We start from the raw sequence: 23,174 nt of genomic DNA on the forward strand, positions 1-23,174 counted from the left end.
CTCCAGGCTAAAGTGGCTTAGCAGGCTGGACTGAGTGCTGGGTACTGCCCCACATCTGGGAGTTTCCAGGTCTGGGGCTTCCAGGAACCTCATCTGAGAAAGGGGCTGTGCTTTGTTCCCTGAGAGCATCCGTGCTCCCCAATCTGCACCAAAGCCCCCCTTCGTACCTAAGCTCTTGCCCCCTGAACGCTAGTTCAGCCCTGCTGGAGTGACAGCCTCCCAGACGGGTAAAAGGCTTTTGTTCCAAGGAAATGACTGTCAAAGGGAGAAAAGATACATTGTTTCTTTTTTTGCATGTTTGAGACAAAGACGTCAATTTCTTTCCATCTGTCCCCAAAAAGGGAAGAAAATTAAATTTGTTTTAACAAGGGTGTCAGCACACTACTTCGACAGGGAGTCAGGGGTGCATGACTTGCCACATCTATGAGGAGATGAGGGGCTGAACAAAAAGGCAAGCAGATGAGGAGAAAAACTTCTATGCCCAGCTGTGGGGGGACACCACCTTCAGCAGCTTGAAGGGGGCAGCCAGAGAAGGTTGGGGGAACCAAGGAGGACCCAAAGAGCCTGGGGGAAGGGAGAGAGGAGAGCTCCTGCTGATGCCAGAGTCTGCACTGCAAAAGCCTCCCCCCACCCCACCCCGCCCCAGGTTCCTTCAAAGTCAGGTCCTCTGGGGGGCAGGTCTGGCCCCTACAGGACACAACGGGCACAGCCAGACAGTGGGAAAAGAAGGAGAGGAGTTCTTCCAAGTTCATGACAGAGGCCAAAGACCTGGAGGCCAGAAGGAGAAAGAGTGGGCGCCGGTGCTTCTGATACTCCCTCCCCAGTCCCAGATGCCACTTACCATCCACAAGGCTCTAACTCTTCTGTCCTGGGGTACCTGGCCCAGAAAAGCCTGGGCCCTGGGGATTCCGGAAAAGTAGGCTCTCAGGCTTGAGGCCCTGCCTCCAAGCAGAAGCCCCCACCCCTCTGCCTCTTTCTGGAGCCACAGCTCACCGTCACCACCCAGTGGCCACCTCCTCACTCCTTAGAACCTGGGGACTGGGAACCTTTCCCCAGATGAGACCCTGTCCAGCTACTGTATCCTGGAGCCCACAGGACTCAGTCCTGGGGCCACTATCCCCATGCTGGGGTCCCGCCAGTTCGGTCCCAAGGAAATGACTATCAAGGGGAGAAGTTAATAGTTTCTCTCTTTTTCTCAACTATAATGATGGCAAGTTGGACCTGAACCGTGGCAAGCCGGCCCCCTGCTGGAACACGGGGCTGGGACTCTACCCCAAAGTTGAAATCCCACTCCGCTGCGTAGGGGTTCTAGCTCTCCCCTCCCCACTACAAACAGGTCCAATTTGCAGCTCAATTTTCAAGCCATGGTCTCCACCATGGCTCGCTTCTGGGTCCTGGGCCACAGGGCTCCTTCTGGTCTAGGCAGGACCCCTGCTCCCGCAAGCGCCCTAACCGAGTGTCTCAAGGTTAAGACCCTGCCCCACTGCAGAGACCCTATTTCGAGTTTCTAGAGCCACTGGCCCAAGTCCCCATGGGGTGCTAGCTCCCCAACCCAACCAGAGCCGCGCACCCAGCAGAGGCGCCACCCCACTGCCCCGTCCTCCGCTCCACCTGGAACAGGAACCCCCCCCCACCCCCCACCGCAGAAGCCCAATTTCGCGGCCCCTGCCTCGTCTCCGCCTGCGGTCCCCCCATCAGAACTCCGTATGGCGTCCGGGTCATCCCGGAGGGCTCGGGGGTCGGGGGGTGGGCCTGGCCTGGTCAAGCAGCGGCGCCCCCTCCGGGGCCGTCGGACGGGGAGCAGGCGGAGACCCGCTCGCGGGCAGTGGCCTGGCGGGCGCGGCTGAAGCTGTCGGGCTCCGGGCGGCCGCAGGGCGCGCGGCAGAGCTGGCGGAAGCAGCGCTTGAAGTTCTCGTCGAGGAAGGCGTAGAGCACGGGGTTGAGGCTGCTGTTGGCGTAGCCGAGCGCGATGCACAGGTGCAGCGCGGCCACCACGAGCGGGTCGCGCCGGTCGATGTCCACCAGCGTCCAGACGATGACGAAGATGTGGATGGGCGCCCAGCACACCACGAAGGCGCCCACCACCACCAGCACCATGCGCGTGATGCGCCGCAGGCTGCGGTCCTTCTCCTTGGAGCCGGACAGCAGGCGCACGCTGCGCAGGCGCAGCAGCATGAGGCCATAGCACACGCTGATGATGAGGATGGGCACGACGAAGGCGAAGAGGAACACGCAGATCTTGGTCACCCTGTCCCAGTACCAGCTGGGGCTGGGGAACTGGAGCGTGCACACCACCGCCCCGTCTGGGCCCGGGAAATAAGGACAGACAGACAGACAGGGCGTGAGGAGCCTGTGTGCCTAAGGGGCCCTGCATTCCCCTCACTCCCCCACCCCCACCCCCAGCCTGGTCAGCCTCTTCCTGACCTTTGCCCGGACTCCTCTGCTTCAGCACCGGTTGAACTTCTGTTCACCCTTAAAGACCCAGAGGGATTGGCCCTCATCAGGGGGTCCTTTCTGTGTATCCTGACAGCCCCTTTATAAGCCTCCATGTCCATGGGTGGCAGTAATGGCATAATTTAGCCCAACCCACCGAATGCCAGTCATGGTGATAACTCAAAATGTTTCTACCCATTTCCAAAATGGTCCTAGAGGGGCAAAGTGCTAAGTTTGACTTAAAGAGCACAGGTTAAGAGCAGGACTCAGGCCCTCCCAGCTCAACCTCTTCAAGCTTCCATAAAATGGATTAATAATAGTACTTACACCTCACAGGCTTGTTGTAAGGATTTAACAGGCTAAGGCACATAAAGCATTCAGCACAGTGTGGTTTAAACCCTTGGCTCATTCACGGGGCAGAGGGACAGACGTGTGTGGGAGCCCAGAGGTGAGGGCTAGGGTCAGGATGGGAGGGAAGCAGAGCGTGGCTTCACGTTGGGAAGAACATTCTTTCAGCTTGACTTGTCCAGAGATTGGAGCCAGGATGAGTTCCCCATTCCTGGAGTGTGAGCTTGGGCTGGATGAACACCTTAGGGGAAGTGGGATTCAGATACAGGCTGAGGCTGGCCCAGGACTCCTAAGCTCTCGTAGCATTCTGGGATTTGAGAAACCACATAGTAGACTTGGAGCCTGAGAACTGTGAGAAGGGGACTTGGGATCCATGCCTTCAGCCCACAGATAGAGTGGGTCCACAGGACACAGGTTGGCAGGACCCCAGGAATGATTTAATGATTTCACTGTATAGATGACAAAACCAGGCCCAGAGAGGAACAGTACTTGCCTGAGGTCACACAGCGAATGGCATATAAGTGCTGATGGCACACAATGGGGAGTGTCTGTGTGCAAGTGTGTGTGTGTGTGTTAGGGGGGAGGCCCATACGGTTCAGCACCCAGCAGGGCTACAGTTAATGGTCCGTAAACAGAAGCCTGACATTGAGGAATGGGGCCTGGCTTCTGAGTCAGGACAGATGGCTCAGATGCTGTGTGAGTGCAGAAGGGACTCTAACCTTGGTCAAAGGCAGCCAAGAAGCCTCCCACTAAGCCTGCTCCCCTCTCCCACTTGCAGTACCTACACTCTGCAAATCTTCACCTCACTCTGAGACCAGAAAAAGCAAGAGCCTTGGGTTCTGGGCTAAATTCCACCAGACGCCTCGCTTTGTGATCTTAAGTAAATCATCTGACCTCTCTGATGCTCAGTTTTCAAGTGGAAGTAGGAGTCCGTGCCCTATCTCATAGGCTTAGTCATGCTAATATCTACTATTTATTGGGCCTTGACAATGACGCAGCCTTGTCCTAAGTGCTTTACACATTTTAGCTTATTTAATCTCAATACTTCATGATATCATGTGGCTCAGATGGAGAAATTAGTCACTAGTATCTTTGGCATGCTGCTAGACTACAGTTCTCACTCCCTTACATCAACCTGGGGACCATGTGAACAGCTATCACTGGGAAGGAATGGGCTATAACATTTAAGAGTGGGTGTGCTTTCTTCCTATTCTTTCCCCATATTCATCTAATGGCTGGATGCAGAGGAGTCAGTGGAGGATTCTGAAACCATTGGCTGAAGCCGGCATCCCTGAATGATTGTGTGGAATGGAGCCCCTCCTCCTTCTGGCTCACATGGTACTGCGATGCAAGTGAGAAATAAACTCTACTGTGTTAAGCATCTGAATGTTGGGGATTGTTTCAGCAGCTATCTGACTAATACAGATAGTTACTAAAATAATTACCATTTTAGTCTGAGGAGACATACTTATCTATCCACTCTGAAGAAGTCTGGGATTTGCTTTGGCCATCTGGGTGAACTGTTTTCAAATTGGGGTGGATAGATTTTGGGATGGGATGCAGATCTTGCAGCCTCCGCTGCTCACTGGTCACCCTACTGGACATCCATCTATCTCCCTATAGGTCAGCCATCCACACACTGCTGGACAGCTGCCTACATGCCCACAGATCAGCCATTCATAACGTCATTGACCAACCATTCATATATTCCCTTTGGTCAGCAACCCGTATGACCATGGACAAATCATTCATCCTCCCAGATGTCAACCATCCACATATCTCATTGGCCAACCATTTCACACTTCAATTAGCCAGCTATCCAGACTTCCATTTGGCCAGAATCATTCCCCATTGCTCAGCCATCCCACTCCTCCAACCAGCCATCCACATGCCACTAGCCAACCAGCCATGCTTTCATTGATCAGAGATCCACACCTCCACTGCTGAGCCACCTACATCCTAAGTGGCCTGCAAACCCACAGAGACCCCTATGTTGCCTCCTGTGCCACCATGCTCCCTTGCTCACTCACCACGGGGGTGGGTCACAGCCATGACCATGATGGGCACGCCAACACCTGAGGCCAGGACCCAGATGCAGATGTTGATCAGCTTGGCCTTGGCAGGTGTACGGAAGTCCAGGGCCTTGATAGGGTGGCAGACAGCAATATAGCGATCAACACTCATCATGGTGAGCGTGAAGATGCTGGTAAACATGTTGTAATAGTCAATGGAGAGCACGGCCTTGCAGAGCAGTTCCCCAAAAGGCCACGTCTTCATCAGGTACTTGGCACTCTGGAAGGGCAGTGTGCTGGTGGCCAATGCATCCGCCAAGGCCAGGTTGAAGATGTAGATGTTGGTGGCCGTCTTCATCTTTGTATACCTTGGAAGGAAGTGCACGTATAAGTGTTCCCATTTCACAGGTTTCAATTTCACATGAAACTCAGAGAGCTGAAGTGACTTGTCCAAAGCCATACAAAAAGAAGGGAAGAGGCAGGACTTGAACCTGATCTATCTATCTCAGCATCATTCCTTTCCACTACAGATGCAAAAGGATTTTTCTGGCTTTGGGTAATTTTGGCAGAAGGTACCTTGGGGAAAATCCATATCTTCTGAGAGGTACTCAACAATATGGTTAAAAATAAAACTGCACTCCAGAGGAAAACATCTGTATTCTAATCCTGCCCCTAATCCTTATAAGCTGAGTGATTTTGGGGCAGTAACTTGAACACTCGGAGAGGTGATACTTGTACCAACCTCACAGGTGGTCATGAAAATTCAATGAGCTAATATAGCACTCAGTCCTGAGCCTGATGCACGGTAGGAGCTCAGGACATGATAGCTGTTGTTATCCTTCATTGATGAGGAATGAAGCTGGGGTCTAAAGAGGGACTGGCCCTTGGGCCTCTGCTCACTGACCTAGCCTTCTGGGGATATCATCGACCAGCTCAGGAAGGGACCCTGTCTGGAGAACCAGCTGGCATCTTGGAACTCCTGGGTGTCCTCTGTGGTAGACCAGGGCTCCTAGTTCTTTTTGTGCCCCCATGCAGCTGGGCTCACGCTTTTGTAAAAGCAGCAGTGAAGCCCCTTCCCACCCAAGGCTGTGCAGGGAAGGGGAGCAGCTCATATAGTGTTACACAACCAACCTGGGGCATAAGTCCAGGTGTCCAAGTCAGAAGCCTGCAAACCACGCCTTGCACCCAATGCTCCCCAGCATCCCTCTGAGCTCTGTGCCACCGCAAAGGTGGAGGCACCACAACCAGCTCCTTGTTTGGCCCCATCTGTGCCAGGGCCTGGGCGGGACAGCTGATAGCCTAGAAGAGGTTGCATATACCAGACTGTCCCAATGCAAGGTGATCACCACTGAAACACACAGGTACACCGAGGAAGGGGGAAGGACTTCCTTCATGTCCTGAGAATCTGAAGCGACTCTTCAAATTTCAGAGCAGGAAGTCCCCTGAGAGATGAAGAGGAAATGCTGTTGTTGCTGTTTTTAAAGTGTGGCTTGAGAACTACCTTCAGAATGACACGAAAAGCCTGTGAGAAATGCACACATTTCTCACTGGATTCCACTAAATCTTAAATCTTTGGAACTGGGGGCTGGAGAATCTTCATCTTTAACAGGCTCCCTCCCCTCACAAATGATTCTTATCAACTCTAAAGTTTGAGAATCAGGGATGCAGCCTAAAGCCCTACTGGGGAGAGCTGGGGAAACTGAGGCCCAGAGAATTGGCATTACCAGTGACAGTGGCAGAGCCAGGGCAGGAACTGAGGCCTCCTGACTGCCAGACCAGGGCTCTCTCTCCACTTTCCCACACGGGCTGATTCCACACTCTGTGACTCACGTCAGCTCAAGCTGCTCCCTTCATGAAGTGACCGATTTTTTTTTGGTTTTGGAAAAAAAAAAAAATTGACTCACTCATTGTTCTCCAGGGCCGGCATCTGTCCCGCTCCCTCCCAAAATAGCTGCCATTTGCTCTGGGGCTGGAGAAGCAAAAAGTTTTGCTCAGAGACAGCAGAATTGCAAGTCTCAGGAAGTGTGCCTTCTGCGGGGTGTGGGATCACAGCTGTGTGGGAGGCGGGCTCAACCCCACAGCTGACTCGTCTAATTTCTCTTCTCTTACGCAGAACAATTAGAGGCTGTTCTTTGCCTGCTATTTTGATTTGTGAAGGATCCTTCAATTTCCCGGGGGGCTGGGATGCTGGGAAGTGGGTGATGGAGCTGCTGTAGCTGGTCCAGGCAGGCTGAGCATTACAGCACTGACTGTCTGCCAGGTGGAGGCCCGGAAGCGCCTCTCCCTACAGGCTGCCCTCTCCCTCACCCCCTACAGCGACCCGGCTGCCAAGCCTAGGACTGTGGGCCTCCTGACAGCTCCCTTCTCCAGCCCCAAGACAAGTTATGCTGCTCCCCTGCCCTCAACCTCCCAGTGGCTCCCCAAATTCCTCCCTGGCCTTGGTTCCCAATACCTTCCCCATAACAGATGTGCCTTGCCCACCCCCACTGGCCTCTCTGTTGTTGCTTGGACAGGCCACGCCCACTGCTATCTCAGAGCCTCTGCAATTGCTGTTACCTCGGCCTGGAACCAACCCTCTTCTCCCCAGTTCTGCCTCACTTGCTCCATTAATAAATGAAGGACTCTATTCAAATAACACCTCCTCAGAGAGGCCTTCCCTGACCACCTCACCTAAAGTACCCTCTCCCTGCCATCACTCTCTAGCCCCTCAAACTGCTTCGTTTCCCTTTACTGCACAAACCATCACCTGCCTTATATTTATCTTCTTTTTTGTTCATTTGTCTCTCACGCTTATCTAAGCTCTTCCTGAAGGAAAGGGACTTTGTTCATTCCATTTCCTGCTGTATCACCAGGCCCACCAATGGTGCCTCGGTTAGCAAACAGCAGGCTCTCTTATGTGCTGTACGGGCATCTTAATCCAGGCTTCATCTGCACCTTTGGACACCACTGCAGCAGCCTCTCTCCCCCACAATCCATCACCCACCTAAGTCAAGGTGCTCATTGTAAAAGGAAAGTCTGGGCAGGACACTCACCTACTTATAACTCTTCTGTGGCTCCCCAGGGCCACCTAGGTGGCCTGCTTTCCTACAGTGCTTCCCCATGTCCAGCCACACCCAGTGGTCCCCCAACACTGTCCAGCATGCCACTGTGATGGCTTGGTGGACATCCTTCCGAACTATATATACATATATGGCTTTTTATAAAATTTTATTTCTGCAAATGTAATAGAATTACATAGTGCAAAAAAGTCATAGACTGTATACTTTGGATGGATTGTATGGGGTGTGAATAAATTTCAAAAAACTGCATTAAAAAAATTCATAGAGTACTATCATGAAAGCAGTTGCCCCCATCCTCCACCCTTCCTCACTCCTCTGTACCCCAGAGGCAACCACTTCTGAGGTCTTAGTTAATCTTCTAGTGATTATCTTCACAATTCTAAATAATATGCTTAAATGGCTATTTCTTGATTTGTCAATTTTAGGCAGTCTCAATGTTCTGTTAGGCTAGGTGGCATAGGTTGAGTTATGTACCCTAGAAAAACACGTTCTTAATTTTAATCCATCCCTGTGGATATGAACTATTATAAATAGGACCTTTGGAAGCTGATTTGCTTAGTTAAGGTGAGGCCCAGCTGACAACTGTTGGGCCTTAATTCTATTTGCTGAAGGCTTTATTAAGAGAAGGAGGAGAAGCTGGACGTCAACACAACTTGGAAGAGAAAGAAGCCGCCATATACATTGCCGTGTGACACAAGTGCCAAGGTCCCAAGGATTACGGGCAGCCAGCCCCAGAACACCCATCTTCGGAGAGAAAGCATCGTCTTGCTGGCTCCTGCATTTTGAACTTCTCCTTGCCTCAAAACCATGAGCCAATAAATTCCTGCTGTCTAAGCCAATGCATTTTGTATATCTGTGATCACAGATGGGAAATGAAGACACTAGGCTATGAAGTGTAATAAACAATCCCAGTATCCCAGTGGCTTAACACAATGAAAAGTTTATTTCTCACTCCTGCAGAGTCCACTTAAGTTCTCCTGGACAACTATATTCCCTGAGGCCATTCCAGGCTATTTCAGTCATGTGGCTCTGCCTTCTCAGTCAGTCACCACAAAGGGAGAAGAGACAGCTGCAGGGTCATCTAAGCTTCAGCCTGGAAGTAACACATCATTTCCACCTGAAGCCCACTGGCCAGAGCTAGTCCTATGGGCCTGCTTAACTGCAAGAGACTGAGAAAAATAGGCTTCCATATGCCCAGAAGCAAGCAGAACCAGATATTAGTGAACACTAATAAATGTCCCTCACAACTCCCTACTACAGTAGGTGAGGATTAATTCTTTTTCACCGCCCAACGATCCTCCCAATAAAGTTTATTCCAACTTTTAGAGAAAATGATATTCAGAGCTTCCATTTTTATGACTTTTGTAGATACCGTCCATTGCAGAGCTAATTGTAGATATGGTCCACTGCCGAACTATAATTACATTTATTTTCTGGTATAGAGTTTTGGTTTTCCTGGAGTTAATAATTGCCTCTTTTTTTTTTTTTTTTTTAATTTGCTTGGTTCTCCATATATATTGCTTAATCTCCTCAAACATTCCAACAAGTCTGTAAAATGCCTTTTCTTCGTAGTCAGATAATTTAAGTTCCTTTTGTTTTCCTAATGATAAACCTCCGGGAGCCCTCCTCCTCCCTTCCAAGCTCCTGTGTTCTACACTGTGTCCTCCTGTGTTAGGGCACCTGCTTCCTGGCTTGCAAGTCTTCCTTTATCTTGATTTATGCCCTCATTTGGATGTCATACATCCTCTAGTCACCTCCTGAGAAAGGGCACATACAGGTGATATTTTTACATGCTTGGGTGCCTGAAAATGTCTTATTCTATCCTCCCTTCTGCTTTATAGTTTGGCTATAGATGGAATAGTAAGTCATTTGGAAATTATTTCCATCAGAATTTTTTAAGGCATGGGTCCTTCAACTTCTGGCTTCCAGTGTTGCCACTGACATGTCTGAAACCATTCTGAGTCCCGAGGATTTGTACGTGATTTCCACCGCACACCCACCCCCACCAGAAGCTTTTAGGCTCAGCTCTTTATCCCCAGTATTCCACCATTTCGTGATGATGCACCTTAAGGTGGCTCTTTTTCATTTGTACTGGGCCCTCCCAGCATGAAGAGTCACGTCCCTCAATATGAAATGCTGTCACATTGTTTCTTTGATAATTTCCTCCCCTCTGCTCTCTCTGGAATCTGAAAATCCAACAGTCAGGTACTGGGCTTTCTGGATTGATCCTCTAATTTTCTTATCTTTTCTATTTGCCATCTCTTTGTCTTTTTGTTACGCCCTCTGGTAAATTTCCTTTTCATTCTCTTTATTCCCTTCTATTGACTCAAAAACAAATATGGCTCTCAAGTTTTATTTTCCCACTGCTCTTTCATTTTTTCTGATTATTCCTTTTTTATGCAGCATTTATAACATCTTATTTCATGGAGATGTTATCTTAACTCCTGAGGAGACTACTAATGGGGGGAGGGGGTGTAATTTTCTTCTGCTCTCTGCATTGTCTATTTTCTTGATGTATTTTTACTGGTTTCTTCGTCTACTTTGGCCTCTGTACTGGGTTGAAAGTGTCCCCCAAAATTCATGTCTACCTGGAACCTGTGGATGTGACTTTATTTGGAAATAGGGTCTTTGCAGATGTAACCACTTAAATTAAGATGAGGTCATACTGGATTACAGTGGGCCTTAAATCCAACAGGACTGGTGTCTTTCTAAGAAGAAGAGAGGACACAGAGAAACAGACACACACGGAGGGGGAAAAGGCCACGTGAAAATGGAGGTGGAAATTGGAGAGATGCAGCTATAAGTAAGGAATGCCAGCCACCTGAAGCTACAAAGAGGCCAGGAAGGAGTCTTCCCCAGAGCTTCTGAGGGTACTGCCCTGCTGACACCTTGATTTGGGAATTCTAGCCTCCAGAACTGTAAGAAAATACATTTCTGTTGTTTTGAGTTACCCAGTGATCGTCATTTTTTAAGGCAGCGCTGAAAAACTAATAAGCTTCCCTCTCTGATTCTGGAGACTTCCTTCAACTATATGATGATGCTCGACTAAAGACGGATCCTTTAGTGAAGCACTAACTATAACTACTTGGCAGCTTTGTATGTGTCTGCACCAAGTGTGGACCCTACCAGCTGATGGGCTTTACTCTAGGGGGACTGAGCAGTGATCTGGCTTTTACACTGGGTGTATCCAGTCATCAATTTCTGATGGTCTCTCTCTGGAGCCTCTGGAAAATAATCCGCCCCCCCCCCCCCCACATTCACTGTCTGGGGTGCAGACTTCTGGCTGGCGGGATTCTGGCAGCAGGGCTGGGAAAAAGATCTGGAGATCCCCCACTCCCCACCCCTTTTCCATTCGGCATCTCACTCCGGGTCCCTTCTGGTTCCTCCACATTAACTTCCCCAGGGAGTCACCCTTGACCTCTTGCAGCAGGGTGGGTGAGGTAAGGGGGAGAGGAAGGTCCCTGGATGTGCAGGGTGCAAGGGTGGGGAGCCCGAGGGTCTCACTGCTCCCTCTGTGGACAATCAGTCACCCTCCTGCCTCTTCTTTGAGCCCCACACCTCACCTCTACTCAGCTTGTTACTCCTCTTTCAGTTCCTCTCCATCACTCAAATACGTGTTGACATCTCTTAGAGAACATAAAACTGAGGCATGAGAGGTGAAGGGACTAGACTTGTCCAAGGTCACATGACTCGTAAGGGGCAGAGCTGGGATTGGAACTCAGGCAGCCTGGTGCCACCGCCTGGCAACCACTTTGCTACATGGCCCTCGGTACTTGTTACCTTCCTTGCTCCCCCACCTCTCCTAGACACTGCAATGTAAAGGTCAAGGAATGTGAACTTGCTACAGCTAAGGTTTGTTCACTCATCCAACAGGTATCAAATGTGTCAGAGAAAAGGAGTGAAAATGAAAATCTGCCCTGTTGAAACTAAAGGCATTCAAGCAGGGACAGGCATTGAACAAGTTGCTGCACTGAGAAATGTATAGTGACCCACTATTAACTCTCTGCCATGAAGGATAAGAACAAGGTAGGGTGATGGAGACTAATCTATCGGGGGAAGAGGAAGTGGGGGGGGAACCTGGCTTAGATTGGGAGGTCAATGATGGTTTCTCGGAGGAGGTGACGTTTCTGCCAGGTTAGGAAGGATGAGGAGTCAGTCATGTGAAAAGAAGAGGGAAGGTTTTTCCAGGCAGGAGAAACAGCATCTGCAAAGGCCCTGTGGCAGGAAGGAGCCTGATGAGCTGCAGGTATGGTCAGAAAGCCAGCGCAGTGGGAGAAAGCCAGCAGGAGTCAAACTCTACATGGCCTCTGGGCCATGGCAAGTAGTATGGATTTTATTCTGAGTGCAACAGGAAGCCACTGGAGACTGTAAGCAGTGGTTTAATTTATGTGTGATTTTTGCCCTTTTTTTTTTTGAATATTTAGCTTCCTTTAATGACGCCCATCGCCCTGAAGGGCAGGTGCAGACAGCTAGGTGGTGGCAAGAGATGTACACTTGAAGATCTTGCCCTGACTGAAGGCTCTGCCCACGTGCCTGAAAGCCCCCTCCCAGGAAAAGTTCTCTCGGACCAGCATCTGGGTCTCCCCACTGCCAGCATCCAGCTTCCATCATGTGTCTGACTCACAATCCAAACCTGCTCATCTGGACTCCGCGGAGAGGCAAGTCCCTGGCCCCAGAAGACCCACACTCCAGAAATGGAACTGCTGTTGTTAGTTCCAAAGAGGATAACGCTAGCAAAGGCCTTCTCCAGCTTGTCCAATCGCGGGAACATTCCAGGGATGAGGCTGCAACTCACGGAGGTCTGAGTGAGCTCCTCAGGGGAGCGGTACTCAGAATACCACAGGTTGCAGCCATCCTCATCAAAGTGCTCCCAGAGATGTAGCAGCGCCACCGAAAGTGTATCCTTATTGGAATACTTGTGCTGAAATGCACCCAACACAAAAGTACTCTTGGGCAGGTGAGCAAAGGGGTCTCTGGCCTTCGGCTCAGCAGCCAGCGTCTGCTCATGTTCATCCGTCTCTTCCTCGGAAGCAGGAGCAGCTGCCTCTTTTCCCTCTTTCCACTCAGCCTGGGGCTTCTGTTTCACCTCCTATGGCCTTTCTCTTTCCATGGGGTGTCCTTTTAAGGCTGGCTCTCTGCAAATTTCTTTTCTTCTTTTTTTTTACCCTTAAACTCCACCTCACCCCCACTATTATTACTATTATTATTTTTTGCATGGGCAGGCACCAGGAAACGAACCCTGGTCTCTGGCATGGCAGGCGAGAACTCTGCCTGCTGAGCCACCGTGGCCTGCCCCAATCCCCGATTATTTATTTATTTATTTATTTTTTTAATGCTTATGGAACAATTTATTATTCAAAGGTAAAATATTCCAGAGGCAGGGCAAGATGATGGCGTAGGGAGATGTGTGATTTCCTTAGTCCTACCCCATTATTTTTTTTTATCCTTATTTTTTTTGCTCACCTGTCCATACCCTGGACAAAATGGGCATCAGACAAAAGGTTTTCACACTCACACAGTCACATTGTCAAAGCTACATCGTAATACAATCAACTTCAAGAATCAAGGCTACTGGAGCACAGCTCAACAGTTTCAGGTACTTCCCTCCAGCCTCTCCAATACACCATAAACTAAAAAGGAATATCTATATAATGCATAAGAATAATCTCCAGGATAACCTCTCGACTCTGTTTGAAATCTCTCAGGCACTAAGACTTTATTTTGTCTCATTTCTCTCCTCCCCCTTTTTGTCAGGAAGGTTTCTCAATCCCTTGATGCCAGGTCCCAGCTTATCCTAGGAGCCCTGTCTCATGTTGCCAGGGAGAGTTACAACCCTGGGAGTCATGTCCCACGTAGAGGGCTCTCCAAACTTAGCATCAAACTGGGCTAGCTCTCACAGAGTTTTACCTCCCCCAACACAGCGCAGAACTGGGACTGGTTAATGCAGGTGAGGTATTGGGGAAGGCCTGGTGAAAAGAAGGCTCAAGGACCTGTTTGGAGAGCCACAACCAAACAGTGTCATGTGTTCACCCACCAGAAAAGTCCGGCAGCATCCAGCAGCCCCAGAACTCACCTCCTTTGCATTCTCTGTGGCCTGCTCGGTGTGAGGTGTGATGCCCAAGGTGAGGAACACCCAGGTACTGGCTGGGGGGACTGTGTCGCTGTCAGTAAAGCTTACCCACTGCACCACTTGGGCTGCTGCCTCTGGATTACCTCCCCGCAGCTCCCCACTGCTCACATTGTAGGCAATGACACTGCTCTCAAGCACACAGAATCCATCGTCACCCTCAAATGCTGGAACCTTGCCTGCAGGAAATTTACAGAGAAATTTGGGAGTGTGGTTGGTTTTGGCCAAAGCGGATATGGGGTGGTGCAGAGAGCTCTTAGATCTGAGCCTGCTGCACTGAGCAGCGACGAGGGTCTTGAAGCCCCCAGTTTTCTGGATATGTGTACAGGGTCCCAGCAGCCATGGTGATTCCGCAGAGAAAAGGGCGTATGTGTGTTTCTTAAAAGATCACTCTGGCTACTGCATGGAGGCTACTTGGAGGGCAGAGCAAGAGTGGGCAAGAAAATGAACATTCTAGAAAGAGAATTCGGTGACTGCCCCAACCTCCAAACACCACCAGGGTCTCTGTCGCTGCTTCTTTTTTTAACCCCCTATTTCAAAAAGGAATCAGGGGCTGCCACTGTTGCTATTTTCTAAGCTCAGGAGTGGAGCGAGGGGGGTCATTCGGAAGCCTTCACATCTCGGCTTCTCAGCACACTTAGCTGCATGATCTTAGGCAAATCACTGCACCTCTTGGAACGTGTTTTCTCACTGGCAATTTCAGGATAGTCATGAATTTTGAGAGCCAACACAAGTGGACGTGTTCAGCTCGCTGGCAAGCCATGTAGACAACAACTGGTGGTGCTTGTGTTTTCTCCCCCTGGGATTTCTCAGCTTTTCTTCTCGTTGGATTTACTCCTCATCCCCTGGACCCACCCGCAGGGCTGTGAGAAGAATAAAGCTTTCAATGGACGTCTATTCACTCTGAAATGTCTTGAGAAACCCTTTGCTTTTTGCCAAGTCAAAATCCCCATAAGCTCATCTGAATTCTGCAGCTGCTGGGGAACTCACTCCCAACCATCTTTCTCAGTCCCTAACGAGACTTCCTTTATATGAAGCAGACTGAGTATGTCCCTTCCGGAGCCCTAAACCCATTCCATCGTGTGTCAAATAAGCCCCATCGGCAGGGAGGCTCATCATCACGCTGTTAATTTTCTTTCAATTTGATGGAGATTGGGTGCATTCTGTGATTGAAGTGCCTCCTCCCACTTCAGCCTGCACAGCCAGGAATCACATTAAATCTGCACACATTCCTGGGCCTCTGAGAATTGGGCTTCTCGGATGAATACCCAAGAGCAGACTGATATGTAAGCTCCTGGCAAGAATTTTCTCCAGAGGCAAACCCAGAGCAGTTGATCAGACTGGCCGATACAGTAATGTCCAGGGTCCCGAAGAAGGTCACAGCATTCCCTCCCGTGTACAAGGCATTCACGGGCTGAGTCTGAGGGCTTTGTGGGGGCTGTTTATTTTCTTTTAGCAATGTCCTCTAAGCGTTTTTTCTCTTACTTGGCTGGTGCTATGCCAAAAGCAATACATGCATAATTTCATCTGACCCTCATTGCAACCTTGAGGACTAAAACCATCCTCATTCTACATTTGAGCAGAGTTAGATGATGCATCAAAGACACACAGCAAGGAAGTGGCAGTGGCAGGTTTCAAACTTAGATTTTTGCCTCCTGCATTGGCTTGTCCAACGCTGGCCAGGGGGAGACGGGCCTGGTTTGGAGGCCAGGACAGAATGGGGTGAACTGGTCCAGAGGTGGGGTGGCTCCAGAACATTCACCTGTTTTTCACACATTCCTCCATTCTACAATGGTCTGGGGATTGGAAGCTGGCCTGCAGGGAGTTCACGGCCCAGGTAGGATAGGGGAGAGACAGACTTGTAGACATCAGAATAATGTCACCAGCACAATAACACGGCCCAGAGGGACAAGGAGGAGGGAGAGGGTGATAAAAGACAAAACCTGCACCTTTGGGGATGTAGACAGTAGTTAAAGACAACCGCTTGCCAGGCCTTTATCAAGCCTGCTTATATGTACTCCTTCAACCTAGGAGATAGGTGCTCATTTGGCTTTGTTTAATAGGTAATAAACATTTGTTGAACACTAACTGTGTGCCAGGCACCAGACTGAGCACGTTAAATCATCTAATCCTCCTAGCACTCCTCTGAGGTAGATAGTATTTATTATCCCCAATTTATAGAGCGGTAAAAGAACTGGCCCAAGGTCACTGAGTCAGAAAGAGGCTGAGCTGAAATTCATGTGCCTTCAGCGCTGCTGTGCTCTTCTCCGAAACTGGGCTTGTCCTCCCCCTTGATTTAGAACCCAAAGAACTCCGTGTGCACCTCACACACTCCGTCCTACAATTAAAATGCAAGCTCCCAAGAGCAGGAATCACAGCTGTCTTTCTCTGACAGCGCCTACAGCAGCACCTGGCACAGGCAGGTAGGGGCTCAGCCCACGTTTGTTGAATGAATGAATGAATGTTGATGTGCCTGTCTTCCAAACTAGACCGAGACATCCTTGAGGCAGGAACTGTCTCCTTCCTGGTGTATCCCAGCATTCGGCACAAGGCCTGGCACAGAGCAGATACGGCGTTCCCTGGATGACACCCTGTGTGAAGGAGGCGTCAAGGTGTCTTAATCCTCAGAGGTAAAGGCACAGCCCAATGAGCTCAAAATGAGATAGACAGCCTGGTTTCCTCCATAACTCCCTTTCCTCCTGCCTGCCTTCCTTCCTCTCTCTCTTCTTCCAACCTCAACGCAGGTGCCCAAAGGACTCATGAGCCTGACCACCTAGTCTGCCTTGAATCTGAAATGGCTCGACTCTGCCACTTGTGAGGGAAATGTTCAGTCAGATCATCTGTCCAAGGCAGCTCATTTGTTTGAACTAAAGTGAGGGGAGTTTTCCATTTAGGCACACAGCCCATGGGGCCAAAGTAAGGGTCAGAGACCTAAAACCAAACACAGCAACCACAACAAAAAGCAATCAGTGGCTTGCAGCATGCTAGGTCCAAACCAAACAAACTGGCTTCAGCCCAAATCAAAACCAACTGCAGTCCCAAACAGTGGGAATAACTGGAGCATTTAGAATTAATTTTATTCCCAAATGCTCTTTGAGATCTCAAAAATAATAGCTGCGCACTACAAAATCTTCCAACAATATGGTATCATTTAATAAAGAAAATTTTAAAAAACACACTATTAATATTCTAGACCATTGTTAGAGAGTGCTCCATGCAAACACACATATACCATTTTATGTAAACAGGATCTTGCTATAATGTTGTTATATAATACATTTCTTTTTCTCAGAAAGAGGGTGTGACCATCTTCCCTTATCCACAGATAAAAATCAATATAATTTTTAGTGGTTGATTATTTTTTCTAGTCCAAGGGTCAGCACACTTTTTTTGTAAAGAGCCAGATAGTAAATAGTTTAGGCTTTGCAAGGCACATAAGGTTTCCACAGCATTTCTTTCCTAGTGATTTGTTTCATTTTGCTTTGTTCACAGCTCTTTAAAAATATAAAATCCATTTTTAGCTCCAGGGCCAAACAAAGAGCAACCATAGGCTGAATCTGATACTAAAAAAGCTACTTAATAAAATTGTTTAATCTCTGTTGAAAGATGTAGGTTTTTTCTGCCTTTTTTGCTATTAGATGAACAGCTTCGCGCATCTGACCATCTGAGAGCTGGAAGGAACGTCAGAGGTCCAGCGCTCCACAGTGAGGGCATTCTCTCCCCAGCACCCCAGACAAATGGCTACCCAGGTTTCTACTTGCATATATGCAGGGACAGAGAACTTACCACCTGCAGGCACAACTCATCCTGTTGTTGGATAGCTTCAGGGTAAGCAATTTCCTTATTTTTTGAGCTCACAACAGCCTCCCTCTCCTCTGGTCCTACTTACAGTGTCAGAATCTGAACCTAACCCTCTCCCTTCCACATATTAGAAAGCAGCTTCCGTGCAGCGGGGGTGGTAACAGTACACACCTCATCAGGCCACGAGGAGTCCTAAGTGAGTTAATACAAGTGAGCACTCAGTACGCATTAGGAGTACTGGCTGCCTTCTGAGCACTGTGTGGCATCCTCTAGAATTTCATCTTGGCTTGTCCTCGTGCATTCATACATGCATTTATCTGAATGGAGACGACACTGCCCTCTCATATTAAGAGCCTGAGATGATGTGGACTAACCACATCAGGGGTGCACAGCTGGGGCTCAGACCCTGGCATTCCCCCAATTCTCCAGGCAGGGGACGTCAAATCCATTTCCATAGCCTCAAATCCATTAACGTGGACTGTTGTCCCAGCCCTCAAGGCTTGCCTCTGGGGATGCATTTCTAGGCGCGGTCCTGCCCCATGGCTGACGGTTTTAGTTTATACCCAGATGTGGGTGGTCTTCGGTGCTTCTTACCGCACTAGCATCAGTGCTGGTGGAACAGCAGCTCAGCCTGCACCCGTTGCACACCCCAAGTGGGGTCTGGCCAGTCACCACCAACACGGCATCCAGCTCACACCTGTGTCCATCCCTTCCTTCTACACTGCTCCAGAAGTTCCCTGTACCCTATGCCTCTACTTCACGGGCCAGGGACTCAAAGGATACAGTCACCCATTAAGGCTTTAATAAAGCTCTGTCCACTATCCCAATTTTCAGAACCGTTGAATGTGGCCTGATTTAGCAAAAGGATCTTTGCAGATGAATTAAGTGAAGGCTCTTGAGAGATGAGGTCATCCAATGACACAAAGAGGAGAGAGACCCAGGGAGAAGAGGAGAAAGCCATGTGAAGCGGGAGGCAGAGGCTGGGGGGATGCAGTCAGTCACAAGCCCAAAGGAATGCTGGGAGCCACCAGAAGCTGGAAGAGACAAGGAAGGGGACTTCCTAGAGCTTTCAGAGGGAACCCTGCCATGTCGATACCTTGGTCTCAGACTTCTGGCCTCCAGAACTGTGAGAGAATAAATTTCTGTTGTTTTAAGTCACCAAGTTTGTGTCAACGTGTTAGGGCAGCCCTAAGGAACTAATATAATAACCATCACTGTGTCTGATTTAGCATCTTGTCTTCAAGGTGGACTTCAAGGGGCTCTGCAGAAAGCTGTTGACAAGCCAGTCCTCCAAAGGACCAAAAGGGAAGGTGCAGCCCAGGAACAAGCACGGACTTTCGCAGCAAGCACATTTTGATTTAAGTCCCAGGTCTGTCTCTAACTAGCTGTGCGGCTTCGGATGAGATGTCAAAGTGCTCTGAGCCTCAGTTTGCTCCTCTGTGAACCAGGCATACGATCCTACCACCGCGTGGGAGTGTTGTGAGAATTGAATGAAGTAATGCACGTGATGCCCGTAGCACGCCGCCAGGCACGCTCTCATCACGGTGGCTTGTCTCCTTATGCAGGTGAGAAAAACAGGCCCAGAAGAATGAGAGCTGCTGACCTGTCCCGGGAGGACCTCGCTCCTGGCCCCCCGCTGGCCCTTGGTGACCTGCCACCCCTGGGGGAGGACACAGAGCCGAAGGTTGGAATTTCAGCTCTGGAAGAAGCCCTGATCCGTAACCCCGAGTTCAAACCTCCCCTCCCACTTTACAGATGGGGAAACTGAGCCCTGGAGAGAAGGTGAATGCACAAAGTCGCCGAGAGAGTTCCCCTGATTTCTGGGCTCCCCACATCCTTTCCACTTCCCAGGGCTGCCTTCTCAGATGCTAAATCTCAGATGACGGTTTGAGTGACTGAGGCCAAAGGGAAGGGGAGGGGTGGCTCCTGTCCAAAGAACCTACACAACCACCACACGAGGTGACTTACTGTCTCCATTTTACAGATGAGGAATATTGAGGCTCAGAGGAATGTGGTAAAGCCCCAGATATCCCACAGCTAGGAGTGAAGGGCCAGGATTGGGCCTTGGGTTCCTCTGACTCCAGAACCCACACTCCTAACCTCTACCCCATCTCCTTCTCCCCTAGGTCAAGTTCAGCCCCTTTGTTTTGTAATTGAAAACTCCAAGGGGGCCCGCTACCACAGTGAACAAAAAGGCTCTATGCACAGCAGAGAACAGATTAAATAAAGCAACTGCCAGCCAGACGGGGTCCAACTGGGGCTCCCTTGATTTGCAGACAAAGGGTATTTGCTCTCCCGACTGGCAAAACAAGCCAGGCTGGGCAGCAAGGGCTTCAAGCTGCGTCCCTGCCCACCATTTAAAAGGAGTGGCAACTGGCCAGAAATTAATTAGCTGTCTCGGGTTCTGGCAAAGCCTGAGGAAGGAGAGTGGTTAATTATAACGAAGCCCAGTGAGCCTGTCACTGGAGAAGATTAAGGGCTGGAACACGGGAAGAGAGCCCCTTCAGGCTGAACATGAGTGGGGAAGCCCAGCTACTTATATTCCGGAGTAAATAGGGCAGGTGCATTGCTCAGTTCAGTTCAAGAAGCACAACACACCCGTGCAAGCCAGGGAAGAGAAGAGCTTCTCCATTGCCCTGCCTCTGCTTCTTGCTTAAGGACAGCTGGACGGGATGGGGCAGCCGGACACAACGGGGACTGCAAGAAAGCAGAATCCCTCCATGTGGTATGTAAGCTCATGGGTCTCTGGAAATAGGACATGTTCCTCTTATAAGCATCTACTGACAACTCCTAACTGTCAGACCCTAGGCTGTGGCTCCAGCTAGGAACAAAGCATGCTCTGCCCCAACCCACACCCCCCCACTTAGCAAGCAGGTGTCTGAAATTGTATGCAGTCCCCCCCGCCCCCCGTTCTGATGGAGGACACATATGATACATTGGGAACACAGAGGAGAGGTACATGTTGTCTTGAGGGCATCCAAGAAGGCTTCCTGGAGGAAGGATTTACTAAGCTGAAAGGTAAGGAGTTATTCTAGAAAGACAGAGGCCTAGGGTTCCCAGATATCACTGTTCCCTCTCATAGTGTAGTTGGGGATTTTTATCATAGACCCCAACAACTCCATGGAGGGAATCTCATTACAAAGTGCCAACTAAATACATCTATTTAAGAAATATTTATTGATGTCTCCTTAGGGCCAGGGGCTGAGCTGGGAAACAGGATGTAAAGATGAATGAGACATGGTTCCAACCCTTTAGGAGCAACCAATCTTTTACAGAAGGCAATCACAGAAATAAGCAATTATACTATAATTCTAAAACAGTTTCCTGACCCTCTATTTTTGCGTGAATTTCCCCTCCTTCTAGGTGCCAGGCACTGGATGACAGCACTTGACTGATATTTTCACATCTCATCCTCACTACAACTGACTACAGTAAACACCATCACCCACGTACGGCTGACAAGGGGACTGAGGTTCAGAGAGGCAGAGACACTTGCCGAAGATCACACAGCCCAGAGGTTGTAGTACTAGGACTCAAGGCCAAGTCTATCTGGCCCATGTGAGTCACCACTAGGCTAAGGCCAGTATCAGGGTGCCATGCAGTCTCCTACCCAGAAAAAGGCAATGACAGTAACCACCTCACTGGCCCACTGTGAGGGGTCAGTGTGCTGAAAGGCAGCATGATAAATGGAGACAGGGTGGGCCTTGCAGTCAGATTCTCATTACTTGGGTGTCTTTGGGCAAACAGCTTACATCACTGAGCCACAGCTTCTTCACCTGTAAAATGGGCACATGAAACTGCTCCTGCTTCACTGAAGAGCTATGAAGATTAAATGAAATTTTGCATGTAAGTTCTCCTGCTCAGTGCCCTCTGACCTTGCCAAAGAGAATACCATAGTTGTAATTTGTGGATTCTTAATTAGTTTGTGTCCTTACTATCTGCCAACCTAATGTCTCAATCCCACAATACCATGTAAAAATAATGCCCACAAATTTATCATTTTTAGTGATCATGTGTGGGTGTTACACAGTTTGCCTAACCTGCCCTCCAGGGACACTCTCGGAGAACGACGTCCCAGCGGGCCTGCTGCAGAGAACTTTCCACCCATTCTCTCATCCGAACCACCCCAACGTTGGAAAGTGGATAGCATTATAGTCTCACTGTGTTCGCAAAAAGAAACTATGGTCCAAAGAGAAGTGCTTGTCCCAGACTGTAAACTAGACAGACTGGGGATCCAAAATCCAGTGTTCTGAAAAATTCAGGTTTCCTACTTCCATGTCTTTGCCCATGCCTGGGGTTACTTCTCATTATATTTCTGTACCTGGCACACGACAGATTTTCTTTCTTTCTTTTTTTTTTGACACAGTATTATTTGAATAACTCAACATATAAGTTTATACTGCGCCATGGCCCCTTTCAATCCATGACCTATGAAAAGTCATTTTTCCACAGCAGCAATCACGGGGTATCATAGCTTCTACCTTTTTCTCATAGACACTGCTTCACTTCTGCTTTGCCACATGTGAGCTAAGGAGCCAAGAAGGTCTCAGTACAATGGCAAACTCTGCCACTTCCCAGTTGTGGCCCAAGGCAAGTGAATTATCATCTCCTCATCTGCAACTGGAGATAAGCGTAGTAGCAACCTCATTGAGTTGGGAAAATTAAATGAGATACAATACATGAAGTACCCAGCACCGAGCCACCTTGTCAGCCCTCGAGAAAGATCAGCTGTTACATTTTTGGTGTTAGGTCTCATCAAGTCAATGTGCCACAACTTTGCTGCTTAACCTTCTCTTATCTGTGGTGACAAGGTCTGGGCAGGGGGAGCAAGTGTCTTACAGCTACCTGCCCCTCCCAGCAGGACACACTCCGCCCACGTGCTGGGCTCTGCTCCTTCCCACTAGGTAGGAGTAGAAAAATCACTAAATGTGAGGCATTTCCTAGCACTCCGAGAGGATGCGTTTTTGTAACCAAGGGAAACAAATGATCTCCATCTGTCCTGCAGGGGCATCTGGCCTGGCCAGGAAAAGCAGTTCTCCCTTTTGGCTCATTCTTTGCCCCTGGTTCCAGAGTGGTAGGTGACCAGCCTAGAGGCTTCATTATCACCAGCAAGAGCTTCTACTACGGGACAGCCCCAGTGCTAAGGCCATACATGCATCATCTCCCTTAACCTTTGCCCTTGCTGTTCCCTCTGCCTAAAACTCTCTTCTACCCTGCAACAGGCCTCTGGTCAAGTGCCCCCTCGTCCCCTGACACCACCACCCCCCATGTACCACTGCAGCGCTCCCCCATCATCTTGCCTGTTTCGTTTTACTTCACTGCCTATAACCTTGCCCCACATCTATCTGTTTATTGTTCATCGTTTTGCCATGAGGGCAGGTGCTGTGGGTCGGT

General features: G+C 49.4%; 1 protein-coding gene and 1 pseudogene across 1 annotated transcript in view; both read right to left on the minus strand.

Moving 5' to 3' along the window:
• Positions 1 to 1,761: 1,761 nt before the first annotated feature.
• The window catches only part of OPRD1 (opioid receptor delta 1), a 36,547-nt gene continuing 15,134 nt past the window's right edge, over positions 1,762 to 23,174 (minus strand). Inside the window, exons 2-3 of the mRNA XM_077137423.1 lie at positions 4,812 to 5,161; positions 1,762 to 2,303 (exon numbers count right to left, since the gene is read on the minus strand). Coding sequence (XP_076993538.1) covers positions 1,762 to 2,303; positions 4,812 to 5,161 — 892 coding nt within the window. The remainder of the gene's footprint in view (positions 2,304 to 4,811; positions 5,162 to 23,174) is intronic.
• On the minus strand, positions 12,322 to 14,742 carry LOC143654924 (elongation factor 1-gamma-like; annotated as a pseudogene).

The sequence above is a fragment of the Tamandua tetradactyla genome, chromosome 2 (genome assembly GCF_023851605.1).
Source record: "Tamandua tetradactyla isolate mTamTet1 chromosome 2, mTamTet1.pri, whole genome shotgun sequence".
Classification (NCBI taxonomy): Eukaryota; Metazoa; Chordata; class Mammalia; order Pilosa; family Myrmecophagidae; genus Tamandua; species Tamandua tetradactyla.